General features: G+C 52.4%; 2 protein-coding genes and 1 long non-coding RNA gene across 3 annotated transcripts; all 3 read left to right on the plus strand.

The window, feature by feature from the left end:
• Window positions 1-125: 125 nt before the first annotated feature.
• Window positions 126-2,927, plus strand: PCNA (proliferating cell nuclear antigen). Its single transcript, XM_084274029.1, has 6 exons — window positions 126-373; window positions 1,059-1,156; window positions 1,546-1,613; window positions 1,800-1,994; window positions 2,148-2,271; window positions 2,398-2,927. The coding sequence occupies exons 1-6, from the start codon at window positions 153-155 to the stop codon at window positions 2,478-2,480; spliced, it is 789 nt and encodes a 262-aa protein (XP_084130155.1). The 5' UTR covers window positions 126-152; the 3' UTR covers window positions 2,481-2,927.
• A 2,223-nt stretch (window positions 2,928-5,150) lies between these two features.
• Window positions 5,151-11,952, plus strand: TMEM230 (transmembrane protein 230). The gene is made up of 4 exons (XM_084273813.1): window positions 5,151-5,226; window positions 7,404-7,526; window positions 7,903-8,025; window positions 10,741-11,952. The coding sequence occupies exons 2-4, from the start codon at window positions 7,428-7,430 to the stop codon at window positions 10,879-10,881; spliced, it is 363 nt and encodes a 120-aa protein (XP_084129939.1). The 5' UTR covers window positions 5,151-5,226; window positions 7,404-7,427; the 3' UTR covers window positions 10,882-11,952.
• A 3,458-nt stretch (window positions 11,953-15,410) lies between these two features.
• Window positions 15,411-19,808, plus strand: LOC311199800. Its single transcript, XR_014617777.1, has 3 exons — window positions 15,411-15,517; window positions 16,861-16,924; window positions 19,477-19,808. It is a non-coding gene; the product is annotated as an uncharacterized lncRNA (long non-coding RNA).
• Window positions 19,809-25,782: the final 5,974 nt, after the last annotated feature.

Genomic DNA, 25,782 nt, shown 5'->3' on the forward strand with positions numbered 1-25,782 from the left:
GTAGATAGGGTGTCGTTAGTGAGGGGGCGGCCGCTGGCGATTGGCTGCGGCGCCACGGTGGGCGGGGCGGGGAAGGGTATAAAAGGGGCTTGGCGGGCCGCGGGCGGCTGAGTTCCGTCCTGCCGTGTGGGGAGCCGCTCGCTGCCGCCAGGATGTTCGAGGCGCGGTTGGTGCAGGGCTCGGTGCTGAAGCGGGTGCTGGAGGCCCTCAAGGACCTCATCACCGAGGCCTGCTGGGACCTGGGCTCGGGCGGCATCAGCCTGCAGAGCATGGACTCCTCGCACGTCTCCCTGGTGCAGCTCACGCTGCGCTCCGAGGGCTTCGACACGTACCGCTGCGACCGCAACATCGCCATGGGCGTCAACCTCAACAGGTGGCGGCGGCGGGGCCTGGGGGGACGCTGGGGCCTGGGGGGGCGCTGGGGGCCTGTGTGGGGGGGGGGGGGCGCTGGGGGCCGGGGGGGGGAGGGGAGGCTGGGGGCCTGGGGTGGGGGGGAGGCTGGGGGCCTGGGGGGGGGGGGAGGCTGGGGGCCTGGGGGGGGGGGGGCGCTGGGGGCCGGGGGCCTGAGGCGCTGAAGGGAGCGGGGCCGTCGGGCCCAGGGGAAGGGGGGGGGAGGGTGAGGGGTCTGCGTGAGTGGGAGACACTGGGGAGCGACGCCCGGGGGGGTTGGGGGGGGGGGTCGCCCGGAGGCCTTTCCCCGCCGCCCCTCCCTCCCCCCTTTTCCCCTCAGAGCTCTCGCGCCGTTTTTCGCAGCGCGCGCGCGGGGCCCGGCGGCGGCCGTGACGTCACTGCCGGCGCGCCGTGGCGGGAAAGCTTGGCGGGGAACCGGGGGGAGGAGAGAGAGAGGCCCAGCGCTGCCCGCCATGGCGCCTCGCCCTTCGCCACGGGGGCTGGAGGCGGCTCCCAGCCCCGTGTGCTGCGCCCGCCGCTGGCAGCCCGGGTTTCTGGGTGGAGGAGTGGGCAGCGGGCACGTGTTGCCGCTGGCTGCTTGCAGCCCGGGCACTGACACCCCTCCTTAACCCCCCCGCTTTCCTTCCCCCTCCCTCCCCACCCACCAGCATGTCCAAGATACTGAAGTGTGCCGGGAACGAAGACATCATCACCCTCCGAGCAGAAGACAATGCAGATACTTTGGCTCTGGTGTTTGAAGCTCCCAGTGAGTGTTGGACCCCAAAGGTGCTCGTTTCCGTGGGGTTCTCAGTAGCCTTCCTAAAGCACACAGGGGCAGCGGGGCAAGGAGATGGCAATAGGCATGGGAACCCCCCAAAAAACCTGAGGTGGAAGCTCAAGTCGGCTCATCTGATGGTTTCTTAGCAAGGGGAAGGCTCTCCAGGCCACACATGTGTGCTCTTGGTGGGCTGCTGGCCTCTTCGAGCCCACAAAAGGCTGTTTGGGTGACTTTCAGATTTCTAGCTGTAATTAAACAGCATTGGATCATATCACAATCAGGGTGGGTTTACTTGGGGAAGGGATAGGGGAAGAACTTTATTTCAGGCTGATAACTTCTCCGAAACATTTGCTTAATGTGTGCTTTGTTTCCTTTAGATCAGGAAAAGGTTTCTGACTATGAAATGAAGCTCATGGATCTCGATGTGGAGCAGCTTGGGATCCCAGTAAGTGGCTTCAATGCCTCACTTCACTGTGTCTTAAAAAAACATGTTTGTGTTTTCCTGTGTTGACATCAGCTTTGGGGTCTTGAGCTTGCAATGGAGCTTCCTTTGGAAGGGCCACACATGCTCAAGTGCAGTGACTGCACCAGGCTTCTTGGTAGAAGCTTCATTGTGCCTCTTCCCTCTCAGGAACAGGAGTACAGCTGTGTAGTGAAGATGCCTTCTGCTGAATTCGCACGGATCTGCAGAGATCTCAGCCACATCGGTGACGCTGTTGTCATCTCCTGTGCCAAGGATGGGGTGAAGTTTTCAGCTAATGGAGAGCTGGGCAATGGGAACATCAAGCTCTCACAGACCAGTAACGTGGATAAAGAGGAAGAAGCTGTAAGTTGAGCAGTCCAGGTTGCTGTGGGCTCTTCAGGCCTGTGCCCCCTGAACAGAGCAGGCAGCTCTCCCTGCCTTCATGTGGGGTGTCTGAATTCTGTGAGGGGTACTCCTTGGGTTTATCAAGGTCTGACCTGGCTGATGGTTTTCTAGGTTACAATAGAGATGAACGAGCCAGTCCAGCTGACCTTTGCTCTGAGGTACCTGAACTTCTTTACCAAAGCCACTCCCCTGTCACCCACAGTAACGCTCAGCATGTCCGCAGACGTTCCGCTCGGTAAGTGGGAGCAGCAGCTCTCCCTGGCAGTGCCCTTGGAGAACTGTGTGAAGAGCTCAGGATTGAATTTCTGTTCTGAAGGACCTTCTTTGAACACTCTTTATTCTTCTTTTTTTCCTTTCCTAGTTGTGGAGTACAAGATTGCTGACATGGGACACTTGAAATACTACCTGGCTCCCAAGATTGAAGATCAACAAGAAGGTTCTTAACTGGAGTAGGACTGAGGGGGGGAGATTTGGTCCTTGGTCAGCTTTTTTCAGGGGACACCTGACCCAGAGGAGGGTGGTGGCTGCAGTTACAGTGCGCTGGAGCATCATCTGAACACTGTTAGGCATGTTGTGTAGATAACTCTGTAAATATTTTTCTCAACTTCCTCTTTTGCTATACTGATGTCATTGGAAATAGGAAATATTCTTTAGTCTGTTCCTGTACTTCCCAGAACATCTCAGACTCTGTCTTTAAGGTGAAATATCTTACTCCTTTTCAGCTTGTATTAGAGAAGGGGTGCAGTATTTAACCTGAGTAAAGATGATGCTTCCTGGAGGTTCCCCAGTGGAGCTGCTGTAGCCCAGGATTGCCCTCTGTTTGCCCTTAATTCCTGTTTGCTTTTGAAACTGGGATTCTAACTGAAACTTGGAAATAAAGAATCTTAATTTCATGGATTTTACCCTGTTTAAATGTGGATGGATGAGTCAGTGCTGTGTCAAAACTCTGCTGATGTAAAGATGAGCTGCTGCTTTTTCTGTGCAGGAGTTTCCAGCTTGTGCTTTGTTCCTTTTGTCTTGAAAGGGGGGTGATTACAGTGAAGAGCTAATTAATGGCTCCATGGTGCTGTCTCCTTGAAGCAGAAGAGGTTTGTGAAAGGTTTTGCTTAATGCTGCCCAGCACTGCCTGTAGCTGTCACTGGAGTCTTTAGTGCTTGTAGGCTCGAGCTGTGGTGTGGTGACTGAGCTCCTGGGGCTGCTGTGACCCCCCTTCTTGTTTTGGGCTCTGCTGTTTCTGGCTTAGGGATGCTGAGCTACTTCTCAGGCCTCTGCATGTTGTGCTCCTCCCACACCTCTGACAAGTGTGATGCACTCCCCTGGCCCACCAGCAGCTCCTCTCAAGCCAGGGTGTCTGTGATTGCGTCTGTATTTAGTGTTGATGAAAAGGCTGATCTTGTAAAACAGTGAGGCAGCTGCTGGGCTGTATGGCTGCCAGGGAGCTGTGAATCCTTGTCCTCCAGGATCTGAGCCCCTTGGCTCTGCCCTGAGTGAAACACTGAACAGCAATTCAGTTGGCTTGGTCTGTGCTGTGGTAAGTTGCCCTTGCAGGGGGTGAGGGTGGTAGGTTGCCCCTACGAGGGGGATGCTGGTGTTTCAGGAGGCTGGTTGCTTTGCAAAGCACCCAAACTGGGCGCTGGGAAACCCAGCTGGTTTAGCAGAACAGTGTCACAAGGTGGCAGTGCTGGTAAACACATTCTGCTCTGTCAGAGTGATGTGGCTGCGGGGATTTCCACTTACCCAGCTTGGAGCTGGGGGACAGGGTTTCTTAATGCCCCTGCCCTTGATTCTTTGCTGCTGTTAGAGCTTCTGTTGTGTGAGTAGACATGGCAGAAGCAGCAGCTCTGCTGCAGGTAGCTCCCCACTTTGTTTTCAGCTAAGCTTTGGCTCCAGAACACACCCTCTTGGCTCTCACACTGCCTCACCTTGCTGGTTAATTTGGTACCTTTAAGAAAACACCTCAAACCTGACACATTCAGCTGCCCTGAAGTTTATCAGCAATGGCAGTTCCTGCCCAGAACAGGAGCAGTGGATACCCCAGACACCCCAAGTTGGCTTCTTTCACCCCAAACCTGATACTTCTCAGCTGGTTGGTGTGCCCACAAGTACACACACGCTTCAGCAAAGAACCAAAAGCTGAGTGATGGTGAAACAGGGAAGGATTCTGGGTTTAGTGATGTGCATATAGCTGGGCTAGTGTTTGGAGCAAATTATTCTTGGTCCCATCTGCATTAGGGATTGCAACACTTAATCCTGTAAAAATAAACCAAATGCTTTAGTTGCTTATTTTTATGGCTGTAATGACAGCACTGAGCAGCCTCATGTTGTAAGAAACATCCTCTGACATTAGTGTCTCTGCTCTTGTGTGCTGGATAAATCCTTAAGGATTGTTTTGCTGCCTGGACAGATCCCTAAAGCCCACAGTTTACAAACACTCAAATTTCAGATGTTCCCTTTAAAAAGAAAACCTGGGGAGGGTTAGTAAATGCTGTGTGTGCCTCTCCCTGTTTGAGTAAGCTGTTGAGGGGGGTTATTTAGACTCTCTTAGCAGGAGGGGGCAAAAAAAAAGGGGGAGGGAGAATTCTTTGCAACTGAAGGAGGTTGGGGGTTTTCAGGATTTAAAGCCTGTGTGTGTTGTATGAAGTTAAAGCACAGCAATTCCTCCTGCTCCCTTGTTTGGAGGAGGCAGAGCCCCAGCTGTGTTTGATCTGATGGGTTAAACGCTGCTCCAGGTGACAGATATAGTCCTTGTTCCTGGTCCTGCTGGAGGGCTGGGCTGTGCCTGGCAGTGTCCCTGTGCCTGGCAGTGTCCCTGTGCCTGGATCTCCTCACGAGCATCGTTTCAAGCTCTGTGTGGGGGGTGATGTGACCAGACCCTCTGTTCCACTCACCCTCTGCAAACGCCACCCTAAAATGGCGGATTACCTCAGGCGGGCTCACGCCTGACGTGGGCCTGGCTGAGCAGCCCACAGGCCCTGTCCCCCCTGCCCAAGGACACCCTGATTCCAGCTGCTAAATCCCCTGCATGGGGCTGAAAGGAGCAGGGGGGCTGAGCCAGCACCAGGCCCCGCCATGACCTGGAAGGAAACTGGTGTCATGGGGGATAAACTTCCTGGGTCGAGCTGCGCCTGGGGCAGCGCAGAAGCGACGCGGCAGCGGGAGAGATGGGGTTGAGCAGCTGCACAAGTAGCAGGTAACTCTCTTTTTAGGTGTGTTTGTTAATGTCTGGGGGCTGTGTGGGGTTTGGGGGAGCTCTGGGGTGTACTGGGTGCTTCCTGTCTGGTGGCAGAGACACCATTTCATGTCTGGAGGTGATGGGGGGGTGCGGGTGTGTTCCTGGCTTAGGTGTGAGGCTCCAAAAGACAAGGGGTTCCCTTCCCCTTCCTCCCTTATCCCTGGGCAGGGAGGCTAGGAAAACATTTAGCTGTTATTTAAGAGAGAAACAAAGATCCTGACGTTTGTGTTTACAGGGAAATTCCTCTTGTGAGCCTGCGCTCTGCCCTGGAAGCTTTCCCTGGGCGGTGTGGGGGCTGACTGGGTTTAAGACACACATCACGTTAGGTAAACAGTGAATCCTGCCTGTAACTCAAGTTATTTGCTTCTTAAAGAGCACAGAACTGAGCTGCTTGATGATCTTGAACCGATGGAAAGCAGGAGGAGAGTGGAGTTTAGTGAACTTGAACCTGGCCCTAAAACGTGAGGTCTGAGGGTTTGGGGTGTGGGGGGGGTTTTGCATTTCTTGATTCAACTGCTTTCCTGCTGGGAGGAAGGTAATGGGCAGCACAGGGCAGCTTGTGCCACTGGAAATGGGAAAGAATTCCTGGGAAGCTACTGGGAACAGCCTGGTAAATAATGGGACAGGAAGCAAGAGTTGTTGTGGTGCCTGAGGCTGAAACAGGGCAGGCAGGGAATCCTCCAGGTTTCAGATGTGCTCATTTCTTCTGGCTTCTTCCCCTCCTGCACACCTACCCCAGCATGTGGGAGTCTTGGGGGTGTTTGAGTTCCATGACCCTGAGAAGGTGGATATATGAGGAGCTGAGGATGTGTTTCCACCCCACTGGTGGGTGATGCTTCCTTTATCAGTGGGGCCAGGGATGTTTTCTCTGTGCTTGGCTTTTTGCTCCAGTCAGGTCAAGTTAATGGTACAACTGGGGTTGTGTGTGAGTGTGAGATCAGAGGGTGTTGGGGTTTTTATAAAAGCCACTTTTACTGCAGGAGGAACAAACCTGATGGATGGGGAATGTGCCAGCTGTCAGCAAGAGGGAGGCAAAGGGTTTAATCTCAGTATTTTGAGGGGGATGCTAAACAGTGTTACAGAAAAAGCATCTTTGTCCCTTCCTGGTGGGGCAGTTGGACTTTGTTTTCCCTTTTCTATTCTTCCTCAGAAAACAAAGCTACTCAAGTTGGAAGTTTTGGGAAGCCAATTTTCTCCTTGATTGCAGGAATCACAGCCCTGGGCTGCAGTGCAGGTTCCAGGCTGTGGGTGAGCAGAGACACCCCCCTCAACACTCAGGCCCTGTTAGATGGCTCTGCACCCAAGCAGGGATGTGCTGCCAGGCCAGACCCAGCCTCAGCTCCTGGGCACTGAGACACAGAACCAGCCCAGCTCTGCCCCTCTGCCCAGCACTGTCACTGCCAGCAGCAGACCCGCAGCGCTTGGCTCTGTGGCACTGTGGGATTGCAGGGTACAGCTCAGGCCTAACTAAATACAGCTCTGCCCTCCCTGCCTCCTCCCTCATGGCCCAGCAGACCAGTGACCTATTCTTTCAGCTCCTTGCTGGTTTCTCAGTTACCTCATCAACCAACCACTCCATCCCCATGTCATGTTCCCTCTGAGTCATGACTCGAGCTGCCTTGGGACTGACGTCTCTGTTTCACTCTGCTTTACAGAGGGTGGCTGGGGTTGGCTTTGGATGGTTTTGCTGTTTTATTTTGCTCCAAAAATGGGGCTCTTGCAAAACATCCAGCTGGTTGAAAAGCTGCTTTGTTTAGGTCTGGTTTGGGTTCCTGTTTAAGTGTCCCTGTTCAGAAATAGCTGAGCCTCAGGCATCTTCCTGCTGGAAGCCTGATCTTGCTCAATGAGAGCTGGTTTATACCCTGTGTGTTAGACTGGAATTTCTCTCTGGTTTTAAACACAAATTCTACCTTAGCTTGTCTTTGCTTTCAAATACTGGCAAACCCTGCTCCAGCTGTATTCCTGGGTTTGTGTTCTGGGCTTAAATACCAAGTTTTGTTTGAAAATACTTAACTGCTGCAAAAGGAGGAGTAGTGCAGGCTTGACACTTTCCTTTCTCTTAAACTCACAGCGTGTGTCTGACTCCATCCTCCAGCTTGCTCTGTGTTTTTTTGGCTCTTCTCTTTGTTTTCCAGGTTCTAGCTTGAGGCTCCCCTGTAATGATGTCGTCACGTACCAATCTGACTGCTGGGATTCCCAGTAGCAAAGTCAAATATTCCAAGCTCTCCAGCACTGATGATGGTTATATTGACCTGCAGGTAAAAAGTGGGGGAGAAAACCTTTTGCTGCTGCTGCTCTGACTGCACCCTGCTAGGAAAGGCTGCTGTGGCTTTGTGTGGTGAGGGGAAAGCTGCTTATTTGTCCATCTCTGGTAGAGCAGCCTCAGCTCAAAGGCACAAAGCCACTGTGTGAGCTTTTTCTCCTCCAGAAAGTCTGCAGAGCTCAACCAGAAGCAAGATTGCTTGTTTTAATGGGTCAGCTGGATTTCTTTGGAGGGAGGTGTAAACTCTGGCTCAGCCAGGGTCTCCATGGGCAGAGCTGCTGCAGCAGTTAGTCCCACATCATCTCTGCTAGCTGTGGGATCAGCATCTCTGCCAAGTGAAAGCTGTTTAACATTTCCTTTCCTCCCTCCAGTTCAAGAAGAGCCCCCCCAAAATCCCCTACAAGGCAATTGCACTGGCTGTCGTGCTCTTCATGATCGGGACCTTCCTCATTGTCATCGGAGCCCTTCTCCTGGCAGGATACATCAGCAAAGGTGTAAGTGCTTCAGCCACACTGCTGTTAGGAGCTTTGCATTGCTTGCCCCCTTCCTTCCTCAGGCTGCTGTGACCACTTGTGTTCCAGGTGTAGAAATTCAGAGCACAAGGCCTGTGAGGAAGTAAATCCCCTCTCTGCCTGGCTGGGGTTTGCTGACAGCCCTGTTACTCTGCCACAGAACCCCCTCCCTTCAGTTAGTAGGTCTGGGGCTGGTTCAGAGCTGGATTGGAGATCTGCCAGGGAGGGCTGAGTATCTTCTCTAGGGTACAGTTTCTCTTTAACACTCCATCCCTGCAGAGATCAGTTTCCTGTCTTGGAAAAGCTCCACCCTGGGATCATCACTCTCCTGCAGAAGTTACCAGGTGATCTTCTCCAGGAGACAACCAGCCCCTGTACAGGACTCAGAACCACTTTTCTCTCATGCTTATGATCCACTGAAAGGGGATCTGCTGCTCATACCAGATGTGGTGTTTCTCTTTTGTGGCTCTTTTACCTTGAGCCATATGGCCAAGTGCAGAGAGCTGCACATGGGACAGAACAACCCCCTGCAGCTCTACAGGCTGGGGGAGACTGGCTGGAGAGCTGTCAGGCAGAGAAGGACCTGGGGGTGTTGGGTGGCTGCAGGCTGAACAGGAGCCAGCAGTGTGCCCAGGAGGCCAGGAAGGCCAATGGCATCCTGGCTTGTGTCAGAAATAGTGTGGCCAGTAGGTCTGGGGAGGGGATTGTGCCCCTGGACTGGGCACTGGGGAGGCTGCAGCTCAAGTGCTGGGTCCAGTTCTGGGCTCCTCACCATCAGAAGGACACTGAGGTCCTGGAGTGAGTCCAGAGAAGGGCAACCAGGTTGGGGAAGGGGCTGGAGGGTGAATCCTCTGAGGAGTGGCTGAGGGAGCTGGGGGTGTTCAGCCTGGAGCAGAGGAGGCTGAGGGGAGACCTTCTCCCCACCTCCCCTGCCCTGCCAGGAGGGTGCAGAGAGGTGGGTGATGGTCTCTTCAGCCAGGGGACAGGAGATGGGACAAGGGGCAATGGGCTCAAGCTGCCCCAGGGCAGGGGCAGAGCAGCTGGGAGGGGAAAGTTCTTCCCTGGCAGAGTTGTGGGGCTGTGGCACAGGCTGCCCAGGGAGGGGCTGAGTCCCCACCCCTGGGTGTGTTTAGGAAAAGGGCAGATGAGGTACTTTGGGATCTGGTTTAGCTCAGGATGGGAATGGTTGGACTTGATCTTTAAAGGTCTTTTCCAACCTGGTGGTTCTGTGAGTTGCCCTACAGTTGGCAGCTGCTGCTTATCGTGGTGGAAGCAGCAGCATTTGGGCTCTATCAGAAGCAGTCCAGGCACAGATAGGAGAGCTCACTTTTGGCCAAGCACTCTGCACCCAGCCCTGTGGCTGGTGGTTTCATAACACAGTGACAGTTAGGAGGAGCCACCCCTCATCCAAAGATGTTCAGTTGAGGGTTTCCTGCAGCCAGATGTCAAACCAGGGAGAGGCCTGAAAAGACCCTGAGAGATCTCTGGGTTAGTTTTTCCCCACTTTAGCCATTCCTTGGGGATGAATAATTGTGACAGTTTGCTTGGGGAGGTGAGGAAGCATTCTGACTGAGAAACTGGCTGCCACTGGCCTGGACAGGGGGACCCTCTGCTGGGTTAAAAACTGGCTGGATGGATGGGCCCAATGGGTGAATGGAGCCAAATCCAGCTGGAGGCCGGTCACCAGTGGCACCCCCAGGGCTCAGTCCTGGGTCCAGTCTTGTTCAACATCTTTATCAATGATCTGGGTGAAGGGATTCAATGAACCCTCAGTGAGTTTGCAGATGACACTGAGCTGGGAAGAAGTGTTGATCTGCCTGAGGGTGGGGAGGCTCTTCAGAGGGGTCTGAACAGGTTGGACCCATGGGCTGAGCCCAACAGGATGAGGTTTAACATGGCAAAGGGCAGAGTCCTGCCCATGGGACACAACAACCCCCTGCAGCTCTACAGGCTGGGGGAGACTGGCTGGAGAGCTGTCAGGAGAGAAGGACCTGGGGGTGTTGGGTGGCTGCAGGCTGAACAGGAGCCAGCAGTGTGCCCAGGAGACCAGGAAAGCCAATGGCATCCTGGCTTGTGTCAGAAACAGTGTGGTCAGAAGGTCTGGGGAGGGGATTGTGCCCCTGGACTGGGCACTGGTGAGGCTGCACCTCGAGTGCTGGGTCCAGTTCTGGGCTCCTCACCATCAGAAGGACATTGAGGTCCTGGAGTGAGTGCAGAGAAGGGCAACCAGGCTGGGGAAGGGGCTGGAGGGGGAATCCAGCTGAGGGAGCTGGGGGTGTTGAGCCTGGAGAAGAGGAGGCTGAGGGGAGACCTTCTCCCCACCTACAACTACCTGAAAGGAGGGTGCAGAGAGGTGGGGGATGGTCTCTCCAGCCAGGGGACAGGAGCTGGGACAAGGGGCAATGGGCTTAAGCTGCCCCAGGGCAGGGGCAGAGCAGCTGGGAGGGGAAAGTTCTTCCCTGGCAGAGTTGTGGGGCTGTGGCACAGGCTGCCCAGGGAGGGGCTGAGTCACCCCCTGGGGGTGTTTAAAACAAGGGCAGATGAGGTGCTCAGGGATCTGGTTCAGCTCAGGATGGGAACGGTTGGACTGGATGATCTTAAAGGTTATCCTGTGATTCTGTGAGACTTGAGAGGAAGGCAGAGCTGTGCTGACACACCTTCCTCACTCCCCTTGCATGTCTCTCCTCTGTGCTGCAGGGAACAGACCGTGCTATCCCCGTGCTCATCATTGGGATCCTGGTGTTTCTCCCAGGCTTCTACCACCTGCGCATCGCCTACTACGCCTCCAAGGGCTACAGGGGCTACTCCTACGATGACATTCCAGATTTTGATGACTGAAGGATGTAGTTAATTGCATTATCATTAGGCTTGTGGTAAGAGCTGGCTGTTAACCTTGGATAGTGGGGAGAACTGTAAGCTTGCAGGTGAAGTAGATTGGTCAGGAGCTGCCAGTTTTGAAGTGTTTCATGGGGGGTGGGTGGGTGTTTGAGCACAGAATGGACTAAAAGGATTGCAACACTAGGTGGGAAGCACATGTGATCTATTGTATTTTTCCTCTTTTGGTTGCATAAGGCTGGTTACTTGGAAGAAATTCTTGGGCAAGGCAATTCTGGCCATTTTCCTAAAATAGATGAGCCAGTTTCAGCAGCAAAGAGATTTGGGTTTTGTTTTGTTGTTTTTTTTTTTTCCAGCTGTTTTATAGAGTTTTATTGTCATTTTCAGTGGGATTGTGGATTTTATTGTTGGGTTTACCTTTGCAGACAGACACTGTGGTTAAACTCTTGCTTCCAGTCTGCTTGTCCTGTGCTTGTGTGGAGTAATGGAAGTGAGACAGGGGGAGCACTGCACTTGCATGGAATAACTTAGAGGTAGTAACTTGCCACACAAACTCCTCTTGCCACACTGACTGGGCTGCTTTACTCAGCAGACACACTCATGAGCAGCAAGCTGTTTCCCACACCACTGTTACTTTTGGCAAACTCTGCTTCTCCTTTAAAAGGAGTGGGTTTGGATTTCACTTCTTTTTAACAAACTGAATGGACACAGGGAGAAGAATTGGAATCTGGAGAGTCTAAATGCCAAAATTGTTGGGTTTGACCCATGTGGGTATTGGAGACTATTGGATTCCAGCTGTGTGTGTATTTAGAATCATTTTGTCCTTGTGCATAACACCCTAGACCCAGTAAAAACCCAAATCTCTGTATAGTTCTGGAATAAATCCCATTTGTATTGTTTTGCCAGCTTCAGTGATGCATTAGTTGGGAAGCCAGAGTGGTAGCTGAGTTTATGTCAAGCAAAAGCTGTCTGTCTCCTGAAGTGGGAATGAACTTGGTGTCCTGGGGAACAAGTAGATGACAAGTGGTGGTGCAAGCCAGTGTATTTAGTATGAATAAAGTTCACTCTATTCCATGTACAGACCTTAAGCTTGTCTTATTCTTGTGTTCACAGATCTCAGTGTGCAGTAAAAACTGTTGTGGGCAACTAGATTAAGGCTTTAGCTGAATCTGCTGTTGCCTCCTGCCTCCAGTTGGTAATGTAGTCACTCAATCAGCATTAGGCTTTGCTGAGCCAGCAGCTTTGGAACAGCTCCATCTGCTCTTCCCAACCCCTGGCTGGCTTTGGGGCAGGGAACCTGGGATTTGTCCTCTGTGGTGCAGCAACCCAGAGTGCCCTGGGTGCTTCTCCAGAAGGTCAGGATTTGCTTTTTGAACCTCACAGGCTGTGCAGAGAGGCCCAGACTTGTAATTGCTTCATGTCAGGACCCAAACACCCTGTTCCTCTCCCTGAGACCAGCTGCAGGCTGGTGCTGATGCTCCAGGATTGTCCTGTGTGCCCCACAGGGACTGGAATCCTCTGCAGGGGAGGGGGGCAGGTGTCTCTTAGTGCAGAGCAGGTCCATGGAGGGATGCTGAGATGAGATCAGTGCTGGGCAAAGCACCCTGCTCTGACAGTGCTTTGAAAATTGCCTTTTGTCCTCCCCCCCCATGTAGCACATTAAACCCAAAGCCTGAGCCAAGACCTTTCTAACCCACATCCCTGGTTTGACTTAACTGGTTTGTGTTGTACCCTGAGGAATGACTGACCTCAGGCTCTCCCTCTCCAGCTCTGAAGGCCACAGCTATGCATGTGCTTCCCCTCTGTGCTGTGTCACACCAGCCCTCACCCACCTCACAGTCTTCAGGGCCAAGGGCAGCCCTGCTTCCCAGATGTCATCTGCTGCTTGGCAGCAGCTGAAATGTGTCAGTTAAAGCTGGGTCTGGCCAGGAGAGCAGCTGCTGATGCAAACCTACAGATCAGGCTCTGTTAGGGGACAGGAATGTGGGTTTGTTTGGGTTTTGGGAAAGGGGAGAGGAAGTGGAAGTTTAGATGGGAAAAGGAGGGGTGGGGGCAGAAGATGCAGCAAGTCAGGAAGTCTGGGTGGGCTCAGAGTAAGTAAGGGACAGAAGGACATGCTGACAGTTGGGGAGGAAAGGCAATTCACTGCTTTATTTTTGGTTTGGCAGAAGCAAAGTCCTCAGGCAGCACAGTGTGTAGCTAAGAACAGTCCCTGCCCCAGGGCTGGCTGTAGGAGGGATGGCACAGGGAAATATTCCCCTCTACAGAGGCTGGCTCACAGCTGACTGGGAGAAAAGGAGAGTGACCACTGGAGAAATGTGATCCAGACACCACGCTGCCTCCTACCTGTGGGTTTCCTCCAGCATGTGTAAGTCTCTGGGGGCTCAGATGTCCATGCATTGGCCAGCTGTGGTGTAGCTAACAGCCAGGCTTTCATTTCTCTCTTGCAAACCAGCCTGAGTCTCTCTTGGTGTCAAGGGGCTTGAAAACTCGTTCTGCAACCAGTTTGTTTCTCTGAGAAGCCAGAGCAGCTCCTCTGGTGTGGCTTTGAGTGGAATCAGTGCTGTCAGCCCCTTTATTTGCTAAAACACTGTGTCAGGATGCAGTTTGCCTTCCAAATGGGGCTGTTGCCCACGTGCTGTTGGTTCAGCACCTCTTCTTCCCACCCTGTGGCCCTTCATCCCTGGTTTGTGTGGCCAGGGCTTGGCTCCTCCACTGTCTTCCCTGAGTCCCTGTGTGCATCACTGTATCCTTCCCTTCACCCTGGGTGCCAGCTGCTGCTGCCAAACCCCCAGTCAATGGCTCTGCTCCTCACTCCACAGTGGAGTGGGCTTGGGGAGAACCAGCTGCCTCAGTACAGCCACATGGGTAAGGGTGAAGAGCTGTTGGGTTCTAGAGCAGGGCTCCAGTGGCAAAGCAGACACCTGCTGAACGCTGCTGGGGGAGGGCAACACTGAATCCCTGTTTCCTTTAGTGAGCATCATCTGTTCTGGGCACTGGGCAAGGCAGCTGTCTGGGAGGGAACAACCAGTCAGTGTGATGGGGTGGTGTTGTGCACAGAAGCTCTGGAGGCCCCCAGATTTGGGGGGGTTTCTCTAGGAGTGTTTGAATTCAGGTGTCCTCAGGGCTCTGTGATCCTTGGGGTCCCTTCCAACCCATGCCATTCTATGACTCTGTGTTCTGCTGCTGTTGCACAGTGTATTTATATCCTCACATATTCAATTTGATGCCATGAAACTGCTGGGAAGATGTTTGGTGATGTGATTTGAGAGTCCCCTGGCCTGAGCTGCCAGCAGTGCTGGAGAAACTCCCTGGTGTGTTACTTCTGAACACCAAGACTTGTTCTTAAGGATTTATTTCTGAGTGTCTGGAGTGAACAAAGCTTGTGAAGGTTCCCAAGCATCACCACATGAGAGGAGACTTCTCTTGGGCAGCAGAGCTGTTTGAAAGGTCTGTGTGGATGAACTGGGTGAGGAACAACCAAGGCAGCAGTGGGGACAGCCTTGGGTATCTGCAGACATTGACTGCAAGGCCTGGGAACTGATGTTAGATCTGAACCAGCTCCTCCTCTGCTCCTCACTGTTAGCAGCACATCACATTCCTCTTCCTCTCCTCTCCAGGAGGCTCCTCCTCACTGCTGTTGGTTGTGCTCGTGCCACCAGCTGAGAGTATGGGATGCAGGGGGACATGGGCAGCCCCTTCTCAGTGTCTGTGGGGACAGGACAAGGGGCAGTGGCTGCAAGTTGGAGCACAGGGAGTTCTGCACCAACATGGGGAAGAACTTTTCCCCAGTGAGGGTGAGGGAGCCCTGGGACAGGCTGCCCAGGGGGTGTGGAGTCTCCTTCTCTGGAGAGATTCCAGCCCCTTCTGGACACTGACCTGTGTGCCCTGTCCTAGGGAGCTGCTTTGGCAGGGGGTTGGACAGGATGAGCTCTGGAGGTGCCTTCCAACCCCTGGGATTCACAGCTGAGAGGGGCTGGGGGCTGCTGTGAGAGGCTGGGGGCTGCTGTGAGGGGCTGGGGGCTGGGGGCTGCTGAGAGGGGCTGGGGGCTTCTGAGAAGGGCTGGGGGCTGCTGTAAGGGTCTGGGTCTGTGAGGTGCTGGCTGCTGCTGAGAGGGGCTGGGTGCTAAGAGGTGCTGGGGGCTGCTGTGAGGGGCTGGGGGCTGCTGTGAGGGGCTGGGGGCTGCTGAGAGGGGCTGGGGGGTGCTGTGAGGGGCTGGGGCTGTGCTCCCCTTACAGTGCCAGGGATTTTGCTCAGCATGAAAGATGACATAACCCCCCCAGGGCAGGAAGAAATGACTCTGCACACCAGCTCTGTCCCTTCTCACCAGGTCTGTGCTGCACTCTGCTTACTCTGTGGCCTGAGTTTCTCCAGGCTCTCTCCACACCCCTCCCACTCACACCCAGTCCTTTCAAGTCCCAAGCATCAGCTCATTCCTACAACCACCCAGGGCATCACCTGCCTCTCCCAAAACCACTCCTTAAGCTTTCTCCTGGCCCTTCCCTAGGGCTGTTTGTCCTACTCTTCCCAGCAAGATCTCTACCTGCTGAGCACCTCTGGGACTCCTGGGCTGATCCTGCCTTTCCACTCAGACCTCTCACTGCTGTTCACTGGAGCTGCAGCTCATCAGTTTAGTGGGTAAGTGCAAATTGCTCTCTGATCCCCCCCACCACCACAGGCAGAGACTTTGGGTTTGGCTCTTTCCAGCTTGGAGAAGCTGGCAATCCTGCCCTCAGCAGGTAGAGAAGGCAGGAGATGAACTGTTCTCTGCCTTTTTCCAGAGCTCTGTGTTCAGCCCAGCTATGCTTTCATGCTGGAAAGCAGCTGGCATGCTGTGTTCTGCATTCCCCATGGGATGTGGGTGCTCACATTCAGTGGGGGGGTTTCCTCTCTCCTTCCTCACAAGGTTTTTAGGAATGCTGAATTTAACTAAAAATAACCCAGACAGTTCAGCAGCCTGCAAGATTCCTTCCTCCCAAGAGAATCAGCTTTGTTCCGACATGGAGCCAAGGTTCAAGGGGGGAAAAACATCTCTAGGGGAAAGGAAAAAGCCTAATTGTGAATGAGAAGTGATCGTTTCCCAAGCAGTTCAGGGGCTGCTTTGCTTTTCCAGGCTCAGGCAGACTTCAGTCAGGTCTGTGTTACCTTGGGGACTTTCTTTCAGGGCTTCCACACATGTGTAGGGAGGGTTAGGAGACTTCTTGTAACTGGAAGTAAGGCAGTTACTAGGAGGTCTTTGTTGTGGCCTTGTGGGGACAGAGCTGAAGATGAGAATCGGGAAGCAAACGTTTCCTTCCTCCTTCTTCTGATGGACACTGAGCCTCCACCCCTGGAGCAGCCAAAGGAGCTTCCCTCTGAGAGGCACACAGGCTTGTGGCACTCACAGGGAGCCTTCCCACTCCTGCAATCCCAGTAAGGAACAAAATCTTCTTTGAGAGGGCTCTTTCTGCTCCAGCTTTGGCACTGAAAGTCTCACCTCCATGGCAGAATTGCCATTCCAGCCTGGGCTGTTAGAAGGAAGGAGAGAAAAATCCACTAGTCACCACTAATGAACTTGATTTTGAAATCTTTACTTGGACTGAAGTAGTACCTAGCCCTTCAGTCTATAAAGGATTAGCTGCCTGCTAGTCTTTTGTGCCTGCAACCACTTATTTAAGCTGCTGCTGCAAATCCTGCTGGTACCCTGGTGTGCAGGGCTTTAACCTTCCTTTGCTGGGCAGTGGGAGAAGCGTGGTACACATGGGCTTGCTGATGTGATGATGGGGAGTTAAAACATCTGCAGTCAGCTCTACTGGTTTCTTCCCCCAGCTTCTTGAAGGAGGGGGAAGGCAGAAAATGAACATGGTAATAACTGTCTGGTTTAAGGTGTTGGGGCTGTAAAATTTAAGGAATGGGATCTATTTGCAAATGCATCCTACCCCCCTCCTGAGCTTTTCCATGTGCTGTTACCAGGATAAATAATTCCTCTCCCTCCCTGCCAGGTAGGATCCAGCACTTCCACTGCTCTCCATCCTGATGGTCACACCCTGCTGCATCCTGCTCAATGTGAGTGGTCCAACCCACTGACCCAAACCCAGCTGCCAGGGGAGGGTTCACTCGTGCAGGAGCATCAGGTCCTGAGCCAGAAGAAGTAGAGGAAGCATCAGGTGGAGCTAGAAAGAGTCTTTGAAGGGCCATGGAGATAGAGGGCTGGAGCAGCAACCCTATGGAGAGAGGCTGAGGGAGCTGGGCTGGGTCAGCCTGGAGAAGAGAAGGCTGTGGGGGGACCTCATTGCAGCCTTCCAGTGCCTGAAGGGAGCAGAGAAACAGGAGGGGAATCAGCTTGTTAAAGGGCAGAGACTGGCAGGACAAGGGGGATGGATTAAAACTAAAGGAGGGAAGGTTTAGATGAGATATTGGGGGGATGTTTTTTCCAGAGAGAGTGGTGAGGGGCTGGAACAGGCTGCCCAGAGAGGGGGTGGGTGCCCCATCCCTGGGGGTGTTCAGGGCCAGGTTGGCTGGGGCCCTGGGCAACCTTGTGTAGCTCCAGGCCTGGAGGTTGGTGTCCCTGCCTGTGGCAGGGGTGTTGGAGCTCTGTGACCCTTGGGGTCCCTCCCAACCCAGCCCAGTCTGGGATTCTATGATTTGAAGAACACTGAGATCTCACCTCAGCAAGGATTATTTCTTACTCTTAGGCCTGGAGTGTATTTAGTGTAGAAGGGAAAGATCTCAGGTCCTTAAACCCACAGCTGCTAACTAGCATCACAGCACCATTTTCTAGCAGCTGTTTCCATTCATAAGTCATTAGAAAAAGTCTGTCAGCTCCTCCCATGCTCATCTTTCCTGTCCTGCACCACTAAGAGCTCAGGTTGGCTTTGTCACTGCTATTTTGGGTGGTTCTTTTCCAGACAAATGCCTCCTTTTTCTCTGTACTTGATGCTGCAGGTCAAGCAAAGCCTCTCTGCCTTTTATTGCCAGAGAACAGAGGCAGGATTGTGATGTGGCCAGTTCAAATGCAGGGTTAAAAATAGGCCAGTGGATGATCTCCAACTTCACATACAAAAAAATGTGTTTGTGAAGGTTTCTTTGTGAGGGGGACCACTTCAAAGTTCAACTCACAACCAGCCTGTGTTTAATCCTCCCTGTGAAACAAAGGAGATGCTCTGTGACTTGCATCCACAGGCAGCTGAAACACTGAATGCTTGAAAAGCCAGCAGCCTGCTCAGCTCCTGGGATTCTGTCATCCCTTGAGCAGGGTCAGGCCACTGGGATGCTGTCCTGGCCTCATGCTTCCCTACCCTGTCCATGGGGCACAGGTCTGGGGAGGGAGCACATCCTTGCTCCCTCCTCAGCTCTAGGGAAAGCACCATATCCCCACTGTTTGGCAGGAGTCAGGAGCAGTGGAGAGGTGACAGTTCAGGCAGGGAAGGGGTTAACAAAATAAAGGGCAGTTTGCAAGGGGAGATGTTGGAGTTGCTGTTCCAGGCTCTGCCCTGGATTTCCTTTTCATCCTTTCATCTCTGAGCCTTGGCTCTTTTCACAGAAGGGGTTGCTATGCCTTCCTCTTCCTATTTTTATTGAGACTCTGAGCCCTCCCAGGCATGGCCTGTACCTCAACCTGTGTGCAGCAGCACGAGGGGACAGCTCTGTTGGTAGAGAACTATAAATAGTGGGCCTGTCCAGCCCAGTGGCATCTGTGCTTGCTATAATTGCCTGGTTTGCACTCCTGTGACAAGCAGTGGTTCAGCTGCCAGGGAAAGAATGAACTGAAAAGCATTCCCACACTTCCCAGCTCCCAATTTGTCTGTCCAGCTTCAGTTTGGGCCCTGTTCTGCCTCCCACCTTGGAGCTGTTCCTGCTCCAGCTGTGTGGGAATGAAGATTCCTGGTGTGGTTGGGATGGTTGGATTCCAGCAGCAGCTCTGCTGTCGTGGTGCTGCCTATTTCAGGCTTTGCCTTGTGCCTCAGCACCACGCTCTTGGGTTTTTGTCTTTATCCTCTTGCTAGAGGAGGTTGATTCTGCAGGAATCCTTGTTTTCCTGTCACTCCTGACATCACTGGCTGTTGTTACTCTGAAGTTGGAGAGGGGTCAGAGGAGCCACGGAGATGCTCAGAGGGCTGAAGCAGCTCCCCTACGGAGAGAGGCTGAGGGAGCTGGGCTGGGTCAGCCTGGAGAAGAGAAGGCTGTGGGGGGACCTCATTGCAGCCTCCCAGTGCCTGAAGGGAGCAGAGGAACATGAGGGGAATCAGCTTGTTAAAGGGCAGAGACTGGCAGGACAAGGGGGATGGAGTGAAGCTGGAGGAGGGAAGGGGGAGAGGAGATATTAGGGGGAAGTTCTTTGCAGAGAGAGTGGTGAGGGGCTGGAACGGGCTGCCCAGAGAGGGGGTGGGTGCCCCATCCCTGGGGGTGTTCAAGGCCAGGGTGGATGGGGCCCTGGGCAACCTTGTGTAGCTCCAGGGCTGGAGGTTGGTGTCCCTGCCTGTGTTAGGGGGTTGGAGCTCTGTGATCCTTGGGGTCCCTTCCAACCCAGCCCATTCTATGATTAAGTTCACATGGGGAATGAAATGAGAGCAGGCAGAAGTAAGGATGACATCCAAGACCATCCTCTCTCTGAACAGACCCTGGGAGCTGTTGCAGCACTGCTGGCAAGCAGGTTCAAGCGATGGAAGGTTAAAACAAGGATCCTCACTGCTACTGCCTGTCTGCTGAGCTGTGAGTAAACACCCACGAGGGGGGTGCTGCCTGTGCTTTGGGCAGGGAAGGACCTGCATTCCAACTCCCAGCACAGGGGGCTCAGGAAAACCTGTCTTACTCCGTGCTACAAAATGCTGGGCTTCAGATGACTTTGTGTACTGTGTCTGCACCCTTCTGGGAGTAGATGAAGCAGAAACAAGGTGCTTTGGTCCTGCCTGTACCCATCAGAAGCTGCTGTTACTGCCCCAGCTTTGAACAGCCACCTGTGAAGTTGATATGTGGTGGCACAGCCCGGCTTGTGTCCTGTGTGGAGACATCTCTGAAGGTGCCATCAGCTCCATCTGATGGGTAGCTGCAAGCAAAACACCCCTGTGAATTTGCACCACAAAGCACAGATGGCAGGAGCTGTCAGACACGGGCTCTTACGGTGCCTTTTCTGCTGCCAGGACATCTCAGAGCCTGGAGATGTGGCCCCAGCGATTCAGCAGTGTTGGCAACCAGAACCTGGCAGAAAAAGAGGGAGAGGATACATGTGTGCTGCTGTCCTGGCCCCCTCCTGCTGCCCCTCTTCCCAGGATGTAAGGACTCTCTCTCTCCCTTTGGCTAGTTCCAGGGGCTGTGCTGTGAAAAGAGGACTGGGAACCAACCTTGGGAGGTGACCAAGCCCCTCTCCTCCTCCCTCTGCCAAGCCCAGCCCTCTCTCCTGACTCAGCAAGCTACATCTCCTCTATCTGGTACAGCTCCTGAGCTACCAGACAGAACAGCATCAAGAAAACCAGCTTCATGCCCAAAGCACGAGCTGACCAGATGAGTCAGTGTTACTGTCAGGGCTTTTTTATTCCTCTTCCTTCCCTCTATTCACTGGTGCCATTCACATTAATACCCCGTGGTCTGAGCAGCCCTTCAGCACAGGAACCTGCTCTGGGTTGTTTCTGTTGTGCTGCTGCCAGAATCTGCTCTCCATTTACAAAATATTTTGCAGATATAAAGGTTGAAGGAAGGTCTCCCCTCTCCAAAAGCCACCAGGAGTAAAAATCACCTTGATAACACAACAGGGATCCAACAATTCTGCAACTATATGCACATTTCTTTTTCCCTCCTGCTCCCCTATTGATTGATTATGGGAATTCAGGCAATGTAACTTTGCAACCACTGCTATTTATCCTTCCATACAGCAAGCACAGCAGTACATCTGCCTCTTGGATTGCAGGCTGAAGCCTTGGCAATTTGAGTACTTGGACCATCTGAGATCCTTGGCCTGAAAGCCCTATTTCCTATTAGGAGCACTTTGCACTAATTAAACTTCATAAAATTCTTCCTGGGTCTTATTACCTCCAGTTTGCTGATGAGAAAAACGAGGATTTAGCTCCCAGGACAGAGCAGGGAGTATGATGTTCAGTTTCAGAAGTAGTTCTTAGGTTTTAAAGGGTTTTTTTTTCATTTTTAATTTGATTTTGCTTACTCTACTTCTTTATAACATGGAGGTGGGGAAGCAGCAAGCAAGTCCCTTAAATAAACTATAAATTTATGGAGGTCAAGGGACCTGAAGTGGGGTTTCCCACTAGATGGTGGTAAGACAGCGTTTTGGAAGTGGTGTTCACTCTTGCTTTACTCCCCCTCCTAGAAGAGAAACCCAGGGTCTGCCTAGTTGAGTATTCTCTTCTCCCTGCAGTTATTACTCTGTGTTCCACAGGGAGGAGCAAAATGAGAAGCTCACTGCTGGTTGAGTTGCTGATGTTTGGTTTTACCTTTTCTTGGGGAGTTTTCTCTCACCTAAGCAGCTGATATACCAAGGGGTTTGTTTTTAGTTTGTGTAATCAAGTAAAAGCTATTCCTGTTATCCATATACATGTGCCTGGGGTAGTTCTTAACTCCTGGACACTCTCTGTGGGATTCATGTAAAATATTGTTAATCTCATGTTGGGCAATTTTTTTTTCTTATTTTTTATTTCTTTGATTTATGCTGTTAAAAAAAACCCCAACAAACCACCACACCAAGAAAACAAGCTGGGATCATAGAATCACAGACTGGTCTGGATTGGAAAGGACCCCACAGAGCTCCAACCCCCCTGCCACAGGCAGGGACACCAACCTCCAGGCCTGGAGCTACACAAGGTTGCCCAGGGCCCCAGCCAACCTGGCCTTGAACACCCCCAGGGATGGGGCACCCACCCCCTCTCTGGGCAGCCTGTTCCAGCCCCTCACCACTCTCTCTGCAAAGAACTTCCTTCCCCCTGATAGCTAATCTCACCCTTCCCTCCTCCAGCTTCACTCCATCCCCCTTGTCCTGCCAGTCTCTGCCCTTTAACAAGCTGATTCCCCTCCTGTTCCTCTGCTCCCTTCAGGCACTGGGAGGCTGCAATGAGGTCCCCCCACAGCCTTCTCTTCTCCAGGCTGACCCAGCCCAGCTCCCTCAGCCTCTCTCCATAGGGGAGCTGCTCCAGCCCTCTGAGCATCTCCGTGGCTCCTCTGACCCCTCTCCAACAGCCCCACCTCTTCCTTGTGTTGGGCCCCAGCTCTGGACACAGGACTCCAGCTGGGGAGGGCAGAGCAGAGAGGGACAATCCCCTCCCTGTCCCTGCTGCCACCCCTCTGCTGATGGAGCCCAGGGTATTGGCTATAAGCTGTGAATCCCAGACCCAAAACAGTCATCCCTGGATGTAACTGGGTGTGAAGTTTTGCTTTGGTCTTTTGGAGATCCTGTGCCTCAGATCAATGATTCACCTCCCAGCTGAGGCAAGGCTTTCGTTTAAAATGGAAATTTTGAGTAAACAGAAGAGATGCCAGCCAAAAAGACTTCAGCAGTTAAATTTATGCCAGTAACGCACATGCTACAGCTCAGGAAAACCCTGACCTTCTGTAGTCCTGTCCTTGCCATTTTATTTACACAAAGTCATGAAGAAACAAACAGAACACAAGCTGGCGTGCTTGGGACGTGCTTCTGAAGTGTTACTATCGCAATACTCCTGCGTACTCTGGCTGCAGAGAAGGACACACAGCCTGGGAGAAAGGATCATGGAATCATAGTATGGCATGGGTTAGGAGGAACTCCAAGGGTCACAGAGCTCCAACACCCCTGCCACAGGCAGGGACACCAACCTCCACGCCTGGAGCTACACAAGGTTGCCCAGGGCCCCAGCCAACCTGGCCTTGGACACCCCCAGGGATGGGGCACCCACCTCCTCTCTGGGCAGCCTGTTCCAGCCCCTCACCACTCTCTTTGCAAAGAACTTCCCCCCAATATCTAATTTCCCCTTCCCTCCTCCAGCTTCACTCCATCCCCCTTGTCCTGCCAGTCTCTGCCCTTTAACAAGCTGATTCCCCTCCTGTTCCTCTGCTCCCTTCAGGGACTGGAAGGCTGCAATGAGCTCCCCCCACAGCCTTCTCTTCTCCAGGCTGACCCAGCCCAGCTCCCTCAGCCTCTCTCCATAGGGGAGCTGCTCCAGCCCTCTGAGCATCTCCGTGGCTCCTCTGACCCCTCTCCAACAGCCCCACATCTTTCTTGTAGTGTGGGATTCACTGTCCTACAGTGATATTTCCCTAGGGAGGCTTTTAGCTCTACATGGGCACAGCCTCACCACAAAATCAAGTCCCTGCTTGCACGCTGTCGTGGGGATGGTTGTGGTGATTCACACTGGCAAGTATCACCAAGCAGTGTTTGCTCATGCTCTCCCTAACTGTTACTACTGTGATTACATTAATACTATAATATTTATCCTGCAAGCATAATAACTGATTAGTACAAAGAACAGAGGGAGGAATTGGGACTCCGGGTGTTGGCTGAAGAAAGTCAGCACTGCAGGAATTTGGGCCAGTTATGGTAATTACAGGAGGAATTTGATCTATGTATTTTTGATGGACAAGTATTTTACGCTGGTTGAACTGGGAAGATTGGCATAAGCCTTCTGTTGTGACTAGTCTGGATGCAGCAACACCTCACCTGTTCAGGTAAATCCCTAAATAAGCTCTCAGCAGCCCAGATCATCTCCTAGATTCAATCACAGAAAGTAGCAGAGACAAGGCAAACAAAGGGAAGGTGTCTGCTGCAGGCCCTCAAAGGTCTGCAGGCTAAATGATTAATGACTGCTAATTTCTCTTGATAGCATTGCTATGAAGGACATGCACATGCACATCCTGTCTCTCTGATTCTTCCAAACCTTTTTATGGTCCCTGTGAGTCATTCGGGCAGAAAGTGACTGACTGTTTTTATAAATACCTCATGGTTCTTCATTACATTTTAATAACAGAAATTATATATGCCAGTAATCCCAATAAAGTTATTTTTGCTTCTACAGCAGAACAGAACAGGGTGACAGCATAAAATGGGCTCTGGCTTCCTCATCAAGTGAAATGCTGGGGTATTTTCTGAAACTTTACAGCAGGGAAGAGCACCTGGAAGGTAATTTATCTATTTAAGAGGAACAAAGGCCTGAAAAATGCTTTGCTGGGTTTGAGTCCCTGGTTCCAAGGGGTCCAGCTCTATCAAATTCAATTATTGGAGCACTAAATCCACCTTTATCATCTTTCCCCTGGTTCTCCTTGGGATTATCATGACCCAGAGGTCTCTTTATGTGTTAAATTTCACTCTGGGTGATGCACATGTCTGAACTTCCCACTTGCAGCCCTCTTGCCATGTTACCTGTATTTCACTCTGCCATCTTCCACCAGGGGAAGGCAGGTGAGAAAATTATAGTGCTTTAAAAAAATGAAAATAAACGTGGAGCTGTGCCTCTGCCAACGATTTCTGAACAGAAGAAGTCCTCGTAGGGAGACTGCATCACTGAATACATATGATCCATCTTCCCGTTACAAACTCCTGTCAACAGGGAAACTGCTGCAGTCTCAATCAATCTTGCATTACTAAATGTCCCTTACGTCACAGCTCTGTGCTCCTCTACCTAACAAACAAAGGCTAGTGATGTTCAAAGGCTGTACTAGATGGATATGTTTGGGATAAGGCCAGGTAGTGACTAACGTGAAGGGATCGATAATGTGGAGCAGCAGCAGAAAGTGTGCTGTGACTTATCTGTGCCCTATATAGTTCTCCATATGGTTCATTTGAAAGCCTTTTAGGAGCTTAACCAGGAGACTTATTGCAGTGAATGTGGAAAAAATGATGCACGAGGATAAGAAGCACAAATGCTCCAGAGACCTTAAAATAAGCTCCTGGGTTTTAATGGGATCTAATGAAACCCTCTTTATAGGGGCAGCAGGATGGAAGGGGTTGGACAGCTGGTGATCAGATACTTGATAAACATTCCTGGTAGCTGGACTCTGTGTAAACAGTAACTATTAAGGCAAAGACCTGAAAGATCAACAAAGAATTGCAGGTCTGGGTAAAATGATGCAATGGGTTATAATTAGTGTCACTGGTCTGGGGAGCACAGGCTTCCCTATTGACTTAGAGCTACAAAGCACCTTAATCAAATAACGAAAGGGGGCTGGTGGGGGAGAAAGCTCACATCAGTCAATAGATCTGAAGGACACCTACTGTAAATTAGCAGGCTGATGGGCATAACGTGGATTCATTGTAGGGAAGAAATGGTAGACGTGACTGGAGGTGCCTGTGGGAGCTCAGCTCCAGCTTCCCAGGAAAGCATGGAGCAGCAAAAGGTTTCGTGAGTCAGCTGGCTCTCGTCAGGTCCAAAAACTGGACATGTTGGAAAGGGCAGAAGCTAAATTGAAGCGAGTTAATGTTATCAAAACTCACTAGGAACCTCGGGTTTTGGCAAGGGATGGAGGGAGGCCATGCCCATCTTTGGGATGGGGTATCCAAGGGGCGGATGTCAACGGGATGTCTGAAAACACCCACCTCTGTGTGCTGCTGGGGGGCAGGATGGGTTTGGCCCCGCCAGGAAACTGGAAATCTCAGAAAAAAATGACATTTTAAGTAGAGGGATGTACACGTAGTGGAGGTGGAATCTTTTGGGAGGCTCAACTTCCTTTGACTTCCTCTTCCACCTCTCCGCCCTCAGCCCATTTGCCTATTATAAGAGCTGTTTCTTTTTCCTAAAATAACCTAAACCCCAGGAAGGGCCAGGGCTGAGGGTTTGCCTGCGGTGACGCCAGGGCTGAGGGTTTGCCTGCGGTGACACCAGCTGAGCGCCATTTTCCTGAGGAAGGACACCCCCCCCCACCTCCAGATGAGGCGTGTGGAGCGGGGGGCGAGCCCCGCTGCGGGATATCGAGCCTCGCCGCGGGATACCGAGCCCCACCGCAGGGCCGGGAGC

This window comes from Gallinula chloropus (genome assembly GCF_964237585.1).
Source record: "Gallinula chloropus genome assembly, chromosome: 21".
Lineage (NCBI taxonomy): Eukaryota > Metazoa > Chordata > Aves > Gruiformes > Rallidae > Gallinula > Gallinula chloropus.